General features: G+C 28.0%; 1 protein-coding gene across 2 annotated transcripts in view; it reads right to left on the reverse strand.

The window, feature by feature from the left end:
* The window catches only part of LOC126903103 (sodium-coupled monocarboxylate transporter 2-like), a 29,158-nt gene extending 10,640 nt beyond the window's left edge, over positions 1-18,518 (reverse strand). The window contains exons 1-8 of one of the 2 annotated variants that reach the window (XM_050681094.1): positions 18,197-18,518; positions 6,912-7,071; positions 6,722-6,839; positions 6,394-6,461; positions 6,148-6,302; positions 5,823-6,072; positions 5,656-5,765; positions 5,414-5,597 (exon numbers count right to left, since the gene is read on the reverse strand). In XM_050681094.1, coding sequence (XP_050537051.1) covers positions 5,414-5,597; positions 5,656-5,765; positions 5,823-6,072; positions 6,148-6,302; positions 6,394-6,461; positions 6,722-6,839; positions 6,912-7,071; positions 18,197-18,375 — 1,224 coding nt within the window. In that variant the 5' untranslated portion in view covers positions 18,376-18,518. The remainder of the gene's footprint in view (positions 1-5,413; positions 5,598-5,655; positions 5,766-5,822; positions 6,073-6,147; positions 6,303-6,393; positions 6,462-6,721; positions 6,840-6,911; positions 7,072-18,196) is intronic. The other variant, XM_050681093.1, reaches the window with a different exon arrangement.
* Positions 18,519-18,741: the final 223 nt, after the last annotated feature.

Genomic DNA, 18,741 nt, shown 5'->3' on the forward strand with positions numbered 1-18,741 from the left:
AGAAATGTGGAGAGCGAACCTAAGGTACAGTCGCCACCTGGGGACGGTGGCGAGACACCAAACACAGGGAGGGCTGTGTGACACAGGGACTTTTTCAGATACCTGTATCACACCCAGTACAGTGTGCTTTCTCAAGCGTAAACATCAGTTATTCTGAATGGCTGACAATAGAATTCAATTCATGCAAATAAACCTACATCACAGTAAAGGGGCCAGTAGTGTATTACTAAGGACCCTAACTGAGAGGCATACAATACCCTTATAAATAGCATTTATTCAGGAATCATGGATAAATGGTGATCAGATTGAGGGGCTAAATCTAAGGAATTTTAAACTGTTTCATAAACAAGCAGATAAACCAAGAACTTGCATTAATGGTTAATAATAAAGTTAAAACCAGCTTGATGCTTAATCTATCAAGTGCAGACTTGACTATTATTAAAGTAACACTAAATAATGGTAAAAATATTATAGTAGCTTCAAGATACCTACCATATGAAGTCACAGACCCAGGTAGGGACCTAACTATGCTCTTTAATTATTACAAAAACGAAAAATTAGAACTAATCCTATGTATGGATGCTAATGCACACCACACTATTTGGGGGAGCAGCAACATCAACCAAAGAGGAGAGGTTATAATGGATCTATTGCTGACTACAGACCTTAGTATACTGAATAGAGGTAGTGAACCTACTTTTGTTATCAGGAACAGGCAGGAAGTCATTGATCTGACAGTTTGCTCAAAAGGGTTACTTCAAAAGATAAAAGGGTGGAAAGTATCCTCCGAACCTTCTTTTTCTGATCATAGGCACTTACGATCCACTTTGAAAATTAACAAAGTTGAGACGGAGTACTATAGGAACCCGAAAAGAACAAATTGGGACAACTACAGGGCAGATCTCTCTCGTGACCTGAATAACCTACAGTTTAGATTAGGGTCGAGACAGAGTACTGAAAAGGCTGTAAATATACTACAGGACTCCATTGTCTCGGCTTACAAAGAAAACTGTCCTTTAATAGAAAGAAAAGGTACAGGGCAGGGTGTAGCTTGGTGGAATACTAACCTGTCTAAATTAAGAAAGAGTTCACGTAAGCTCTTAAATAAAGCAATGAAATCAAGTTTGGAACAACACTGGAAATCCTATAAGAACGCCCAAAGGAACTACAAATCTGCATTGAAAAAATCTAAAAGAGAAAGCTGGAAGAAATTCTGTGGGGATATACAACAACTCCCTTTAGCAACTAGACTTCTGCGATCACTAAGGAATGGATCAAACAAAACTGTCGTGGCAATACTACTGCCAGACGGAATGTTCACCAATAATGATAATGAAACATTATCACATTTGATGAACACACATTTTCCTGACTCTTCAATTAACAACAGAGAACAGGAATATGATGCACAGGACAAACGTGTGACCTGTGTTGATTGGAGACAAACCAGGAGAGTGATAACCCCAAGTGGAATAAGATGGGTAATAAAAGCCTTTGGCAGTTTTAAAGCTGCAGGCTGTGACGAAATTTTCCCTGCATTTCTGCAAGAAGGGTTAGAGATAATGGTCCCCCATCTTTGCAAAATTTTAGGGCATGCCTTGCCTATGGTTATCAACCAGAAAGCTGGCGAAAGATCAGGGTAGTGTTTATACCCAAACCTAACCGGACTAACTATTATGAAGAAAAATCCTACAGGCCAATAAGTCTTACTTCATTTCTTTTTAAGACTATGGAGAAACTTATTGATAGGTACATCAAGGAGGGGCCTCTTAAGGAGAACCCTTTACATGAAACCAACATGCATATCAATCGGGGAAATCTAATTATACAGCTCTACACTGCTTAACCACTAAGATAGAGAAAGCTGTGGAGAATATAATGTATGCAGTAGGTATATTCCTAGACATCGAAGGGGCTTTTGACAATACTCCCTTAGATGCTATGTGTGAATCTGCATAACAGCATGGAATAGAACCACTTATTATTAAGTGGATAGAATCCATGCTTAAGGAACGCTCCATTTTGGGACAGCTCAAAATGAGTTAATCAAATATTGTAATACACATTCCTATGCGAATGACTTAGTTATAGCAGCGGTGGGTAAATTCCCAGAACTATTATAGACTTAGCACAACAGAGACTAAACACTATACAGATATGGTATACTAAGTACGGTGGAATATTAACCATCTAACTGAAAAAGGAGGATTTGTGATATATACAGATGGATCCAAAAAATCAGGAAAGGTTGGTGCTGGAATATAGGGTTTAAAGCCACGAATAAATGTCAATATGTCATTGGGCACAACACCCTCTATTTTCAAAGCAGAGGTGATGGCGATACTGTTAGGGGCTCAGAACCTGTTGGTATACAAAAATAGGAAGATAACTATCTTAAGTAATAGTCAAGCGGCTTTGAAGGCATTCTGTAACGATCAGGTGAATTCAAAGCTGGTCCTTGAATGCAGGTAAACTTTAGAACCACGATCGAGGTTCAACAAAATTACACTAGCGTGGGTACCGGGACACAACGGTGTCACTGGAAATGAGAATGCTGACTTTCTAGCTAGGAAAGGAGCAGAGAACACCTATGTTGGACCAGAACCAGTAGTAGGACTCACTGAGCAATCGCTCAAAGCGTTACCCAAGAATTGGTGCAGAGAACAACACAGGAAAATCTAGAAGTACTTGGTAGTACCTAGACAATCTAAAATGTTTATCAAGACCCCTGGTCTACTGTTGGGTGATTTTAATAGCATGACTAGATACCAAATAAGCACTCTGACTGGTCTACTGACAGGACATGGTCACCTGCTTAAACATCATAACGCAATAGGGGTATCGGAATCACAATTCTGCAGGAAGTGTGGATTAGAAGAGGAAGACTCATTTCACATCATGTGCGAATGTGAAGCCTTGTCCACACTAAGATCAAACTACTTGAATAAACCTTTTCCTGAAAAATAAGATATTAAAAACCTAAAACCCAGAAAGATACTTAATTTCGCCAGAAAGACAGGACTCTTTGGTCATATTTAGAGGTGACTTTATGGTTGATAATGTATTAACACTTTGGTGATAACACTTAGGTGGGTAAACCAAATCAAGACAATTCGGTATGAGGTGCGCACAATGGACCAACAGGTCTGAGTGCATGGGCATTATGTCCACCTCGATAATAACTAAAACTAAAACTAAGAGCTCCACATATTGGTATAGTGTAAATAGGTATTACTTATCACAACTGATTTAAAATATAATAATGGTTAAAATCATTATAATTCAACATTTCAAATAATCTATAGTATTTAAAAACAATTCGAATATATACTAAGAAGACTCAACTATATTAACCTCACTACTTATAATTTCAAAAAATATTATTTAATATTAATTGTATAATTTTTTTTGGGGGAAATTCAGAAGATTTAGGGCACTTATATATATATATATATTTCAAGAACATATTCAAACAAGAAAAATTCTTCATGATATTTTTATGTTGCTGAGTTTATTAGTAGTTAAAAATCAACAAAATTTTTAAAGACGTAGTTGATGATTTCTGCATATAGATCATAAATAGTTTTATTGCATCATTGCTTTTACTTTAGTTTTTTTACGGGGTAGTGTAATTTATATCAATGTGTTTATAATGTATAATTATATAGCCTCCTCATTAATGAGCAATCCAAAAAATTGAATGATTTTATCGTCATATTTTCGGGGTAAATGTTATTCAATCAAACATTTCGTTTAAAATTTTATTTTGATATACAATAATTATAATTATAATTTTCCACTGGCCTTTTTCTCCACTGTATAATTTTTCCAATACTTTTTTTTTATTAACGTTCTATTCCATTAATTTTTTCCAAAAAAAATTTTTTTTTCACGCTCTAAGACTTCTATAGTCTACTTATTATTTCATTTTTAATTTAAACGAATATAAATAAATTCCAAATCTTTATAACGAACCTGTTCGCGAGTTGCACATAAACGGGTGACAACACGTGATCGACACTACCAAAAAACTCTACCATTCTTTTCAGTCGATCTCGTATACAAAAACTCATCTTCGTGTAGAAAGGGATGCTTCGTAACTTCATATATTAGTTCCACGACCATTTTTACTAAATATTTTGATTAACTTCGAATTTTCCAATTACTAATTACAAAAAATTTAGCAACTACACAATTTGAGGTTCTTATCGAATTTAAATATCGAAAAAAAATATTAACAATTGATCTCAAATTACTATAACAACCATTGAAACAAAAAATAATCATGGATAAAAAAATTAGTAGAAAAATCTTGTAGTAGAAAAAATAGAATGGAAAAAATGGTGAAAACAATCCTTCACCTATCACCACGTTCTTATTGCCCTGTACTCCTTGGATCATCTCATTCATCTCTCTCCAAAACACTTCCTTTTCTATTTCATCACATTACATTTGTGGTGCATAGGCACTTATTACATTCAACACTTTTCCCTCAAAGATTAATTTTACGACTATAATCCTGTCACTTTTCATAACTACTTCTACTACTTTACATTTCATATCCTCATTCATTATTATCCCTACACCATTCTTTGTATTAGACTTACCTGAGTATATTATTTTATAACCCTCATCTATTTCCCTTGCTTTCTCTCCCGTCCACTTAGTTTCCTGCAAACAACAAATGTTCACTTTTCTCCTCTTCAATACTTCTACTAATTTTCCAACATTCCAAGTACCTATTTTTTCATTGTATCTATTTTTCTCCCTTACATACAAGTCCAGCCTAGAATTTAGTGGTGATGTCCCTACACCGTTGGCACTACAAGCGTTGGGTAGACCTGTATACATGACTGATGAAACAGCTACTACACATGTTGTCCGGCTGGTATCAAACACTTTATTCCTTAGGCTTTTTCCGTTTTTAACTATTTTATTTCCTCTCACTTGTTGTCCCTGCGTACATCCGAGATTGATCAATCTGCCTAAGTTTTTTCAGGACTCCTCATACATTTTGACAAAAATTTTACGCCGCCTGTCGATCTGACGCAACCTTATTAGTCGACTCTTACGACTGGTAGAGGGGCCGTGGAACTATTTTTATGCCCTATCTACAGAGAGACTTATACATAATACGTATACAAGTTCATTTATAGAAATTTAGTCATTAACTTAGAAACTTTAAGATTTAATTTAAAATAATAAATTAGAAAGCATAAGGCTAAGGTGAACACGGAAATGTGTAATAGGATTAATTTATTATGGTGATTTAAATAATTGTTTCGTCTTAATCTATAATTATTTCTAAGTTACCAAGCCCCAAATTAACTGTTTATTATGATGTTGTATGTAATGTATAAAATGGTTTTAGTTATATTTTACTTTCATTTTAAAATTAAAATAATAAAATTACCTGTAAAATGCTTCCGAGTTTTTCTACTACTAAAACTAAGGAAACACAAATTATTCCAACTATAACTACGGTGGCTTTCATGATAATACTAGCCATTAAATCACTAACTTTCACTCCTAACAATTTAACAATAAAGTCTTCATATATAGTTCCAGATACAGTATTGAGTTGTGCAGACATAGTACTATAAAAACGTATATTAATCTTAGCAATATTGTAAAATAAAAATTCACAAGGCTTACCTCAATGCTGTACTCACGATTCCAGAAATAAAAAGACCAGTGAGGCCAGGATAATTAGAAGCCACGTTTGTAACAAAAAGAGGTAATAAATTTTTATCATTTTCGATGTACTAAAAAACTAATTTCATTAAAATTTATATGTATATTTTTCAATTAAAAATACTTACTCCGGCCATAACAGGATCACAATCTTTGAACTTTGTATAAACCAGCATACCTATAGCACCTGTAAGAATTTTTACTATTCCTATGCCAAGAATAAAATAAATCAAAGCTTTTCTAGCTTTATTATATGTTGGCAACGCTACGAATCTTTGAACTGCTCCGGGATGCATTCCGAGACCGTGAACCCAACTAAAAGTTGTGCCAATACTTACAGTCCAAAATGAATTTCTTAATAATGGATCCGGATCCATACTAGAAATTTTACCTTGTGAAAATGTATATTCGTGATGCATTAAAATGTTAAACACAATCTTAATATATACTTACTTAAACCACTCCAACCGATTTCCTTCAGCATTGGCTTTAATTACGTTACCCACTCCACCCACTTGTATAATACCTAAAATAATTACTGCCACTATTGATATTGTTGTGAATAAACTTTGTACAGCATCAGTCCACACTACAGCTTTAAGTCCTCCCTAAAAAATTAATTAATGCAGCAATTAATTAACTTGCTTAAAATTTTAAATAATGAAGTAAAAATAAAATATAGTTGTACAAAGTACTTACTACAGTTGTATAAAATATGCAAATAAGACATAAAATTGGCGTGATAGAATGGACATTTAGTTTGCTTACTACAAAATGAAACAATTACAATATATTTTCTAGATATATTTTTTCTATATTTAACTTAAACTTAAATTAATTATGAATTAAGTGATACGCATATAAAAAAAGATATGATTAAGTGCATATAGATTATTTCTATCTGATGTATTTTTTGTTAAATTTCATATGAATTTTCTTTTTCACTATTACTTTAAGAAAAATTCTTAGAACACTCTATTTACAACTGTACATAATAGTGATTTAAATTGAAAACTATTGTCAATACCTTGGTTAAATGCTAATGCTGGGATATAGATTACAACTGGTATGTACAATATCAATGAAATAGTAAACATAAGTGATGCCAAACCTCGAATTTTTCTATTAAAACGTAGCTCAAAATACTGCAATATCAAATAAATATTTTGTAATATTTTAGTTTAAATAACAAATAATTAACGTAAAAGTCAACTTACTTCGTAAACTGAGGTAAGTTGCAAATCGTAGAATACTGGTAAGAACACATAGATAACTATGAGTATTATAAATATGTTAATAATAGCTACAATCAAATACTGGGTACCGTATACGTAGATTTCAGAAGGTACTCCTAGGAGAGTAATACCGGATATGTGACTATAACAAAAAATAGAATTACTCACTCACATTTTATTTTTTAATACTTGTTATTAATTATAATACAATAGCTTTTCATCTGTTATAGTTTTGTTCGACTTAGAGTTTGGCAAAGAGTATAATACTGCCGCCGTCTTAGTAATGAAAGACATATGAGTTAAAAAATGATATTATCGTATTCAAATAATTAATATTTTTTGGCGCATCTGTCGAGCTAGGCAAATTGGTTGCATCCAGTTAGGATCCCGGTGTTATTTAGAATATGGTTTATACGTATTTTATAAAAATAAACCTAATACTTTAAAAAAAACTTTATTACTTTTGTAGTAATAAAAAAAAATAGAAATTCTCCAAAAATATGATCATTTTGATTAGCATAACTCAATATACGTCTTTTTTGTTTAGTTACATTAGATTGTTTCAGTGGTTGAGACAAAATTATCATACATTAATATATAGTGTTCAGTAAATAAGGAAAGTGGTTTCAATTTCTCTCATGGTTAGTATACATATATGTATATGAATTATATAAATTCTACGATAAGAAATATTATTGTATGTTAATCAATCTAGTTGAAAACATTGCCCTTAAAAATTGAAAAAATTTCTATTAAGTTCACAAAATATGCATCTGCATTATTATTATTATAATTACTATTTAAAAATTACAATACTAAATAATTAATATGTAAACAGTAAATTATAGAAATTGTAATCAGGATATAATAATTATTTCCTCAATTATTGAGGAAATAGGAGTTGATATTACTTTTAGAATAATCCAATAATTCTTCCTAAAATTAAACATTATCAACATATTTGCAACAAAAAGTTTTTATACAATCATTTTCAAATGAATTATTAAGAGTTTCTTTAATTATCGATCCGTTGTAAATGTTGTAAATCATTTGGAAACATGGACGTGCTTATTGTATTGTAAGTACTAAAAACACGTCTAATGATGTATTTTAAAAGTTTTGTTTGGTTATAGTGCCGAGAAAAGAGACCTATTTTTATAAGTTTTACATAATTAAATCTCATTATTATCGGCAGTAAATATCATGTTATCGGACATCAGAAAAGATGATATTAGCTTAGACTTACTTATTATTCATATTATGTGCTTTAAAATAATTAAATAAATTGTATAATAAGAAAATTTACTAACATAAAGATTATGATCATGCATAAAAGTTGAAAATATATTAGTAAAAAATCGTGACTTTTTTATTTCTATAAATTATTTACGGTTTTTAGTCTTCATAAATATAGTTTAATGTTTCAATGATCGTTTAGTATTATGACACAATTTTGTCCAATTTGTCATACAAACAAATATATAACAAGTGGTCTATAATTTTTAAAATATTATTTAACTATTAATTAACATTTAAAACCTTGAAATTGATTTCGTACTGTTTAAAATAAAAGTTCAATGAGTTATCTATTCCGAATGAGAATGAATAACAATAGTATAAAAAATTACACATATGACATCTTACATGTAAAAATTTTAAATCATATTTTACGTCACGAACTTTTTCATGTTTTAACATGCCTATTTAAACAAAAACGATTTAAATGAGTGTTATTTAATACTAGTGACGACCATTTCCACTTAATTATAGAAATTATCCGTGGGAAATAATTTAAATTTGTGTTGAATAAGTGTTAAAAATTATAACGTAGTATATATTTTTACGATTATAATTATTTAATTTTGTATTCATTAATTCAAAAAAAAAATTACCACAAGAGTAGCAACTTTGTTGAATGATATTTCAAAGTGTATTAATGTATATTTAATATACATTAATTATTTTTAAACACTTATAAGGTTCATGAATATTTTAATATAACTTTTATTACATAAAATAATTTTTAATATTATCAATATGAACATTTTAATAATTCCTTTTCAGAAATTTGAGGCGATAAGTGCAATAAAAATGCCACAATACAGTAAATGATCATGAAATAGCTTATTTTAGCTTCGATTTAAACGTGAGAAGGTATAAATTTTGCTATGGGTGTTTTTTTTTTATGTCTATTACCACTTTTTCTCAGCTTTCACCGAATATATTTCTTTTAATAATACGTCAAAGGATCACAAATCGTATCTAGTTGAAGACATCCTCAAAAATTGAAAATTTTGCTCTCGTTTTCTAATCATCCAAAAAATTACGATTTTTAGAATCGGTAAATTTCAACATTTTTTTTCTAAAAATTACCATAACTTATTAAAAAATGAACAAATCGAAAAAATGAGCGTTAACATTTGAATCAGCTTAAATTGACAGTTTTATCAACAAACGAATGCGACGAACGTTTGTCGATTCAATAAAAATCATTGGCCCTGACAATGATAATTTTGCAGTTTTTCCATAATTCTTTTTGAGTTAGAATTTTGTTTTTCAATAAACCACTAATTTCTTAAAATTAATCACTATCTACAGATTTGCATCGAATAATTTCTTATGACAGTGATTTCAATCACTTTCAGATATTATCTATACTAGTCCTAACTATGCCACGATCATACTGTACCGCGACCTCACTGTGCTATCAATTATTTAATAAATAATATCTCAAAATTTTTTTTAATGTGTATTGTTTCTTTAAGTACTTCATACATCATGACGCAACAAGAAATGTATAAACGAAATAATAGATTTATTGCTATTACTAGTATGAAATTAAAAAAATTAAATAGGCCAGTATTACATTAAAATAGTTTTAGTACTTAATAAGATAATGTATGTTTTACAATATATCCATTTTTATGTGTTAGGTCACTATTGCATTTAGCTCATAATTTATTTTATCAATTCATATGCGTCAAAAGAGAAAGCTAATAGAAGTAATTAAGCATATTTTTAAGGTAGAAATAAATTTAAACACTTCCTAAAAAAAACTTGACCACCTTACCACTATAAAAATATGTTAGTGCCAATTATAAAGTTAGATTCTTCATAAGAAAACAAGATAACATTCAATTATAGTTACTTATACAAGTTATATTGTATTTATCTAATTTTAATACAAAAAGAATATAATTATGATGTTATTTAAATTATTTAACTATATCTACCACACTACTAACTGTAAAATAATAAATTATTACGTTAACTTGATGTATTTTGACATTATTATGACAAACCTTTATTTAATTCGATCCAAATATTTTACGTTGTATTTTTTTTTTTAAATAATTGTTAGACTTTAAAATATAATATTTTGATAATAAATAAATAAAAAATATATATATTAGAATAAATCTTTAAAAAAACCACATAGGGAACGAGATATAGTGGGAATTTTAATAGTAAATATCAGTATAGATTGATAGCTGATAGTGATTAACATAAATATCATAAAATTTTTCGATATTATTGTACCCAAAGAATAGCATAAAAAAAAAATAAAAAATTGAAAGAATTTTGTTTTTAAAAGCAAATTACTCATAGAAGTCAAATTATCGGAATGTTTTAGCTTTGATTGCAATTGAGATTTTTAAATAAATATCAATAAAAATACATACCAAAAGAATTTTGTCCTTAATTTAAATTTAAATAGAACGGATCATTTATTAGAAAGTTATAGACATTTACAAATTTTCCGAATTTGTAATTTTTGATGGTTGTCCAAATTTAAAATATTTTTCTAAATATTTAAAATTAAGGAGTCTCATCATCACCAAAAATTAAAAGAAATGTTTGATGATGATACGATTAACTAAATTAAAACCATGCTTTTGACATATTGATCAAAAATATTGGTACAGTAGGGGCTAAGAATTTTCATATATAGACATAAAAATTCATTATGATAAAATTAATACCTACTCAGCTTCGTATCGCAAATATGTATTTACTAATTTATGTACTAACGCACTAAGTTGAAATGCATAATAATAAAAAAACGTTAACACAGTGGGGTCGCGGCATAGTTAGGACTAGTATAGATAATATCTGAAAGTGATTGAAATCACTATCATAAGAAATTATTCGATGCAAATCTGTAGATAGTGATTAATTTTAAGAAATTAGTGGTTTATTGAAAAACAAAATTCTAACTCAAAAAGAATTATGGAAAAACTGCAAAATTATCATTGTCAGGGCCAATGATTTTTATTGAATCGACAAACGTTCGTCGCATTCGTTTGTTGATAAAACTGTCAATTTAAGCTGATTCAAATGTTAAAACTCATTTTTTCGACTTAAAAGAAAAAAAAATTGAAATAAGTTTCACATTATATTCTATGTTAATTAGATTTATATAATATTCATGAAAATCAGAGTACCCCTTATAAGGTATTTTAAAATAAATTAAAATACAATACCAAAAATTTTAACACAAAAATAGCATGTTTTTTAACTACGGCAACCATTTACACGTAGAACATAAGTAGTCCGGACAAATTTTTTTTTTTTGAACTTATAGTACATAAAATTAGCTATATTTTAACATATGTTTGAAGCTTGGAGTATTTACGGAACATTTTCAAAACTGAAGTTGAAAAAGTTAAATTTATGTGCAGATGTTGCTATTTTAATCCCCCCTGTGGACAGGTAGAGGGTCAGATTTTCAAAAAATGTATATCAAATGAAAGTGAAAAATCTAAGGTTTTAATATAAAAAATAATTATTTTAATTTGATAATTTTTCATTAAGTTATGGTAATTTAGAGAAAAAAAATGTTGAAATTTACCGATTCTAAAAATCGTAATTTTTTGGATGATTTTCACTATTTACAGGGAATGAGAGCAAAATTTTCAATTTTTGAGGATAATGTCTTCAACTTGATACGTTTTGTGATCTTTTGAAATACCATTGACAAAAATCGGTCCAGTGAGAACTGATAAAAAGTAGTAACGGACACACAAAAAAAAATAATAATAAATAACACATCTTGGTATAATTAATACCTTCTTAGCTTCGCATCGAAGCTATAAATAGTCTCAATACTAAAAAAGGTAGTAGAAATCTTGAAAATTACTAATTTTTAGGTGGTTTTCCATCAATTACGGTGAACAAGGGAAAAATTTTCAAATTTTGAAGGTAATGACTTCAACTAGATACGATTTGTGATCTTTTGACTTATCGTTAAAAAAATATATTCGATGAAAACTGAAAAAAGTGATAACAGACACAAAAAAAAACGCATCATAGTAAAATTAATATATATATTATTAAATTATTTTACTTAATTAAAAGTATGGTGACACGAAATACAAAAGTAATCAACATTTTTGTTATCATTTAACCTATACTCATTAGTTATACAACTAATTATCGTAGTGAATGACATCCATTCAATACTGTTGTGATATTCTTTATACTTTTGACATTATAAATGTTAACATGTTTGCTATTTCATCTGAATTTTGTAGCAATAAACTTTTTAATTCATCTCTATAAATATTCGGGTTGCACTTTTTGACTAATTGTGACTTATTCATTTCAGTGATAACATAGTATATAATATAAACTTCACATTTTTAAGCACCAACTTTTTGTGGTATGTTTTTTTCATAATATTGAACTAATGTTACCTGGCAAATAGGTTTTTTAGCATAAGTACAATGTTAATTCAAAGCTTCATATAAATGTTGAAACTTTTATCGATTGTATTTAAAATTTTTAGTAAGATTCATTGGGCCTAATATGTAACACAATTTAATTTCATTATTAATTATTGCAATAATCCAAAGATTCAACTTTGATAATTCTAAATTCTATGGTATAATGACTGTTCTATTTTCTTCAAAAGTATCTGACTTTTAGTTCTTTGTTAAACTCTGTACTACTTAAAATTTCCAATACTTCTCTTCACTATAAAACTCGAAATTCTTCCTTTTTTTATAGCCTTTATAGCTATTATTCACAAAGTTGCTAAGAAAATTACATATCATCACATAGACACATAAAATCATTTATTTTTAATGTTTATATAGTATAAATTGTCGAGTCAGATACAATGTGATAATTGGTTTTAAAAATAAAATAAAATAATTTAATTTTGTTATTTTTTAATTTTTTTAATGTATTTGTATTATTTTCTATCTGTCTAGTTACTAGGCAGATAGTATAACTCCAAGTATCAAAGGGTTTATTACACTCGCTAAAATGAAAACCCCATTAATCGTTAAGATTCACTGTTTCATCCACAAAAACGTTGGGTACTGAACTCAATTCTGTTCTGATTAATGCTGTCCGTATTGTCAACTACATTAAAGGAAAGCCCTTGAAAAGTAGGATTTTCACCGAAATTTGAAATTTGATGGATGCTTAATTTCACATATTTGTTATACCATATCGAAGTGAGGTGGTTATCTAGAGAAAAAGTTTTAGTACGTCTTTACGAACTTAAAAAGGAACTTTGGCTGTTTTTCATGGCAGTGAAAAACGAATAATTTACAAGTTTTATGGAGGATTGGTTGGGTTGGGTTGGGTTGGGATTGGAAATCAAAATTTGCGTCTTTGATTGATATTTTCATCATCTCAACTTGGTTAATACTGGTTTGCAAGGACCATTAAAAAATGTATTAACTTCCGCTGATAAACTTTCAAGTTTTCAGGAAATAATGTCTGTGCGGTGTAAAAACTTAGATCTAGGGAACACAGCTATGTTTCCACTATTTAAAAACCAAGAAAACTCCATTCCTAAAGTTCTGGAAATCATAAAAAATCACTTGCAGGTCTTGCAAATATCATTAAAATATTATTTTACAGACTTGAACGTGGAACGGTATGACTGGGTTCGTAATCCATTTAGTTCTATGGTGCAAACAGATGATTGTGAATTACAACAGGAAGCTGTGGAGCTAAAAAATGACCGTACGCTCCAACTAAAATTTAAAGAAGTCTCGCTGAACTGCTTTTGGGTAAGTCTCCACAGTGAATATCCTTGACTATCAACAAAAGCTGTTGTAGTACTACTTCAATTTTCAACGTCCTGGTTATGTGAACATGGATTTAGTGCACTCACGAATATTAAAACAAAAAAACGCCAAAGACTTACAAAAACAACACTAGAAGATAATATGAGACTCTCTCTTTCAACCATCAATCCTCGTCTATGTATCAATTCCACAACTATGTAAAGATCACCAGGGTCAAATTTCACATTAATTTTTAGATTTTATACAATCAATAAAAATGTTCAATAATCATAATTTTTTTTTTCAATTTAAAATGTCAATGTTTATATAACACTAAAGCTGAAGTAATATGTGTTGTTATCTTTCTGCGTAGTGTANGATCACCAGGGTCAAATTTCACATTAATTTTTAGATTTTATACAATCAATAAAAATGTTCAATAATCATAATTTTTTTTTTTCAATTTAAAATGTCAATGTTTATATAACACTAAAGCTGAAGTAATATGTGTTGTTATCTTTCTGCGTAGTGTATTTTTTATAGGACTTGTATTTTATATAATTATTAATTTGATGTTAGGGAGACGTAGCATTGGGTTCTTGTGAATAAGGGTGTCACGAATCCAGAAAGGTTGAGAACCACTGGTCTAGTATTTTAATTTTTTTGCTAATTTATTGCAGTATGGATAATTTCTAAAATTATGATCTTGATTTTCAAATAATTTGTTAATAAACTTTTTTGGATTTGATTATACTCAATTACTGATTAATAAAAATCTTTCATTATTTCTACGTCATCAGACACCATAGTGCATCATCATCTTCTTTGTGTATAACTGATTGCATTTTATTGTCCTTATTATCCCACAATAAATTAGATCTGTTATCCTTTGATGGTTTATATAAACTGTTTAATGTTTTGATAGATAGTCTATTCTATTTAAAATAATTAAATACACATCTTTTCAATTATATTCCCATTTTTTTTTCAGTCACATTTTTGTTATCACAACATCCCAATATAGACTTAAATTTAAATATATTGTGTTATGTTCAAATTTGGTGACTTCGCCCATATGAAATATTGTAGTTAATAGTGTATACATAGAATCACCATTATTAATCAAGCATTGGAAATATATTTTAATTTCAGATGTTATTTTACTAAATATATATTGACAATTGTATATATCATTTAACGCTTTTATTACTTAATTTAGTCTTTTGAAACCACCTACTTGATTACAGACGAAATGGTAGTTCATTTTGCTTTTGGAATAATTCAATAATTCCTTCTAAAAATTAAATATTATCTACAGATTTGCTTCGAATTTTATTTTTATTTATTTTATTTTATTTTATTTTTTATACGTGATGATTGTAGAAGTAAAGAAATATACTACTTTATCACATTATATTATGTCTCCGTTAAAGTTACAATATTAAATTATTAAATATTAATTTCATAAAATATTTAATTGCTATAATTAATATTTATTCATAAATTATACTTTTAAATCTAAGAACTATTAATAATAATATTAATCAGTATATAATTAAGGAAATAGAAGTTGATATTGCTTTTGTAATTATGTACCTATTTCTTAGAAATAAACACTATCTACAGATTTGTATCGAAGCGTTTCTTATGATAGCGATTTAGATCACTGTCAGATATCATCTATACTTGTTCCAACAATCCCACGTCCATACTGTGCCACGACTCTACTATGCTACCGTTTGTTTTAAATTAATCTCACAAATTTTTTATTGAAAACAAAAAAAAGAATACACATTTAGTAAATAAATAGCTAAAATATTATTGCAAATCTTGAAAAAGATGAACATTTATTTAACATAATATCAACTGTCAACGTAAGGGTACATTTTCTAATTAATTAAATTTTGGAATCTAACTGTAAATTATTATGATTGACATTTAATAGCTATAAAAAATATAAAATTAAATGAATTCATTTTATAAGAAACAATTATTATAGAAAAAATGAAAAAGCAATTACGGTGAATATTTTATGAAAAAATAGTTCTATCGAAAACCATTATATTTAATGTATTTACAATAAATATTATAAATTTGTTATTTTCTTGACAAAATAAAAGAAACAAAACTAATATCATTAAAAATAACAAAATTAAGCCATATACCATTAAATAATAATTTGTTTTGTCAATAAGTGAATAAAGTAAAAATACAATGTTTACTATCGTCCTTTACATAATATGGACTAACATTTGTTACCATAGGAAAATCGTAAAAAAAAAATCAAAACTTAATAAACTTCAAAATGCTGCAATATATTGTAAAAATTGATTAAAAAATAAAAAAGTATAATATTTTATAGATAAAATTATATAGATCATAAGTTATACGAGTTGTCAGTTATATCTGTTCCCCTGTATAAATAAACAAACATTTTCAACTTCATACATAAATTTCTCTAAGGTCACAGACAACTATTTTCAAAGAATGTGTTTCATACATCTGTAAGTTATGTATTATACATTCACACATATTTATTTATTTATTAAAACGTGTCATTTATCCTATTATCTATGATTCCTTTAATAAATAAATAAATAATAAATACACATCGAGTAAACCCTTAAAATTGAAATAAATTTCTCTATTCACTGTAAATAGGAAGAATACCTCAAAAAATTACTTTTATAAATCGGTGAATTTTGACATTTTTTTTATGTATGTATGTAGTAACTGTTCTGGCATCTCCCGAAAATTATGATCAGTCTACATATTCGATCTTTATTAATTAATTTCATTTGTTTATACTTAATTAACTAATGAAACCAACTATAATTATATCTATAGAAACTATAATTATAAGGGATAGTTTAGAATAGTGAAAAATATTACTCTTTTTTAAGCAAATCGCATCATTACATATAGGACTCTCTGATACCACAACATAAAGTACTTATTGATTAATCTAGTGTTACTGTTTAACATTTTGTTAATTAATAATTTTATTACAAGATTAAATTTGATAAGATATCTAACGCATAATTTGGTTATATGTTCATATCTTTTTGGTAAAATACTATCAAGTTTGGACAACCCTGAAAATAATAAGATGTACAATTTCCAGATAGATAATGTTATCTAATTGTTTTTCACATATGTGCGTTTACAAATATAAATAATGACTGTTAAACTGTATAGGTTATACATTAATACAAAAGTTTGGCACTTAAATAATTTTACTTTTTTACAGCATAAAGAAATATACAAGGTATAAAATGATACATATGTGCAAAGAAGATGCTCAAATTTAACATTTTATCAACTTGTTATGAATTAATTGGTAATAAGTTGTATTGAATAATTTTTTTTTTTTTTGTAGTTTTATTTATTACTTAGAATAAATTACTTCTTTTCAAATTAAGAAAAATGAATTCTCTCAAAATTAAAAACAGATTTTTTATAAGTTTTTATCATATTAAGTGATTTTGAAGTTAGTTTTTTTTGTGATGCCGAGGAAAGTAATATGAGAAACATTGATGACGAACAAGTTTCTAAAGAATCAAATGTTGAACCTATGTACTTAATGACTTAAAGAAACATGGATAGATAGAAGGTTTGAGTATACTAATAGTTTGCACGAAATAATCATGCTAAAGTAATTATAATGAATGAGTATGATATATATAACTGTGATAATTATATAAATAATATACTTCAAACACTAGCTAACAGTTCCTTTAAAAATATTTTCCAATGTACAATTAATAAAACAGTTAATTTGACAGCTAATTTAAAATGAAATCAAATAAATGATCGACTAATATAACTGTAAAACCAAAAGTAAAAATAACAAAACTTTTGTTTGTTAAAAAACAGAAAATTAAAGTTAGAAAAATAAAAAAATGTTATTAATAGAAAAATAGGGCGATGTTTGAATTTTTTTGTCCTTTTTGCTAATATTCTGGTGTAGGTAATTTTTTTTCGAAAATAAAAAAAATTGTGCATAAATGGCTATGGTAGAAATTTTTATTAATGATATATTTATGTTCATACCGGTATTTTTAGTTTAATTTTTCAAAAATTTACTGTTATTTTTAAAAAGTGTAAAATCTCTTAACTCTTAGTTATTATCTCGTTTAAAATTAAATTCTATTTTCACTAGGTTCTATGCAGTCTTTTAGAAAGACTTGAGAGCCAATGAATTATATTTAATATTAAGAATTATATTTGCACTTTATTTACCTGGCAATCAAAGACATTGTAATTGGAAAGACAGACATGTGCTTGCCTCCTAGCAAGTAATCATTGACAGTACTTTGTTTACGCTCTACAAATCCATAATAAAGACCAATGAGTATAGATATTCCAAGCATACACGCAAATGCCGCATATTCGGCGGCCCAACTTAACTGCAAATCCATTAGTTGTCCTGGAGCTTAAGACAAGTGTATGAATCAAAGTGACTTACTAATTCTGTGTCAGTGCACTCGTCGTCAAAAAAAAAGAAACAATGATAATAGATGCAATGAATTTCAATAATCGGCAATGATTATGGACGACGTCACTGCCTAGACAAGAACACCAATTGTCCTATTGTGTTTCAATCGTTCACAGTGACACCTATTCTGATGTAGACAAGTGGATATTAACACAGCAACAGGCGATGCAAAGGTCTTTTAAATAAAAAAAAATTTTTTTAAAAATAGAAACAAGTAAATTTTTTTGCGTATATCTGATATGTAAAATTAAAAATTCTGATATATAAATATTATTCAACTACAATTTTT

The sequence above is a fragment of the Daktulosphaira vitifoliae genome, unplaced genomic scaffold (assembly GCF_025091365.1).
Source record: "Daktulosphaira vitifoliae isolate Bord-2020 unplaced genomic scaffold, ASM2509136v1 Scaffold_3, whole genome shotgun sequence".
NCBI lineage: Eukaryota > Metazoa > Arthropoda > Insecta > Hemiptera > Phylloxeridae > Daktulosphaira > Daktulosphaira vitifoliae.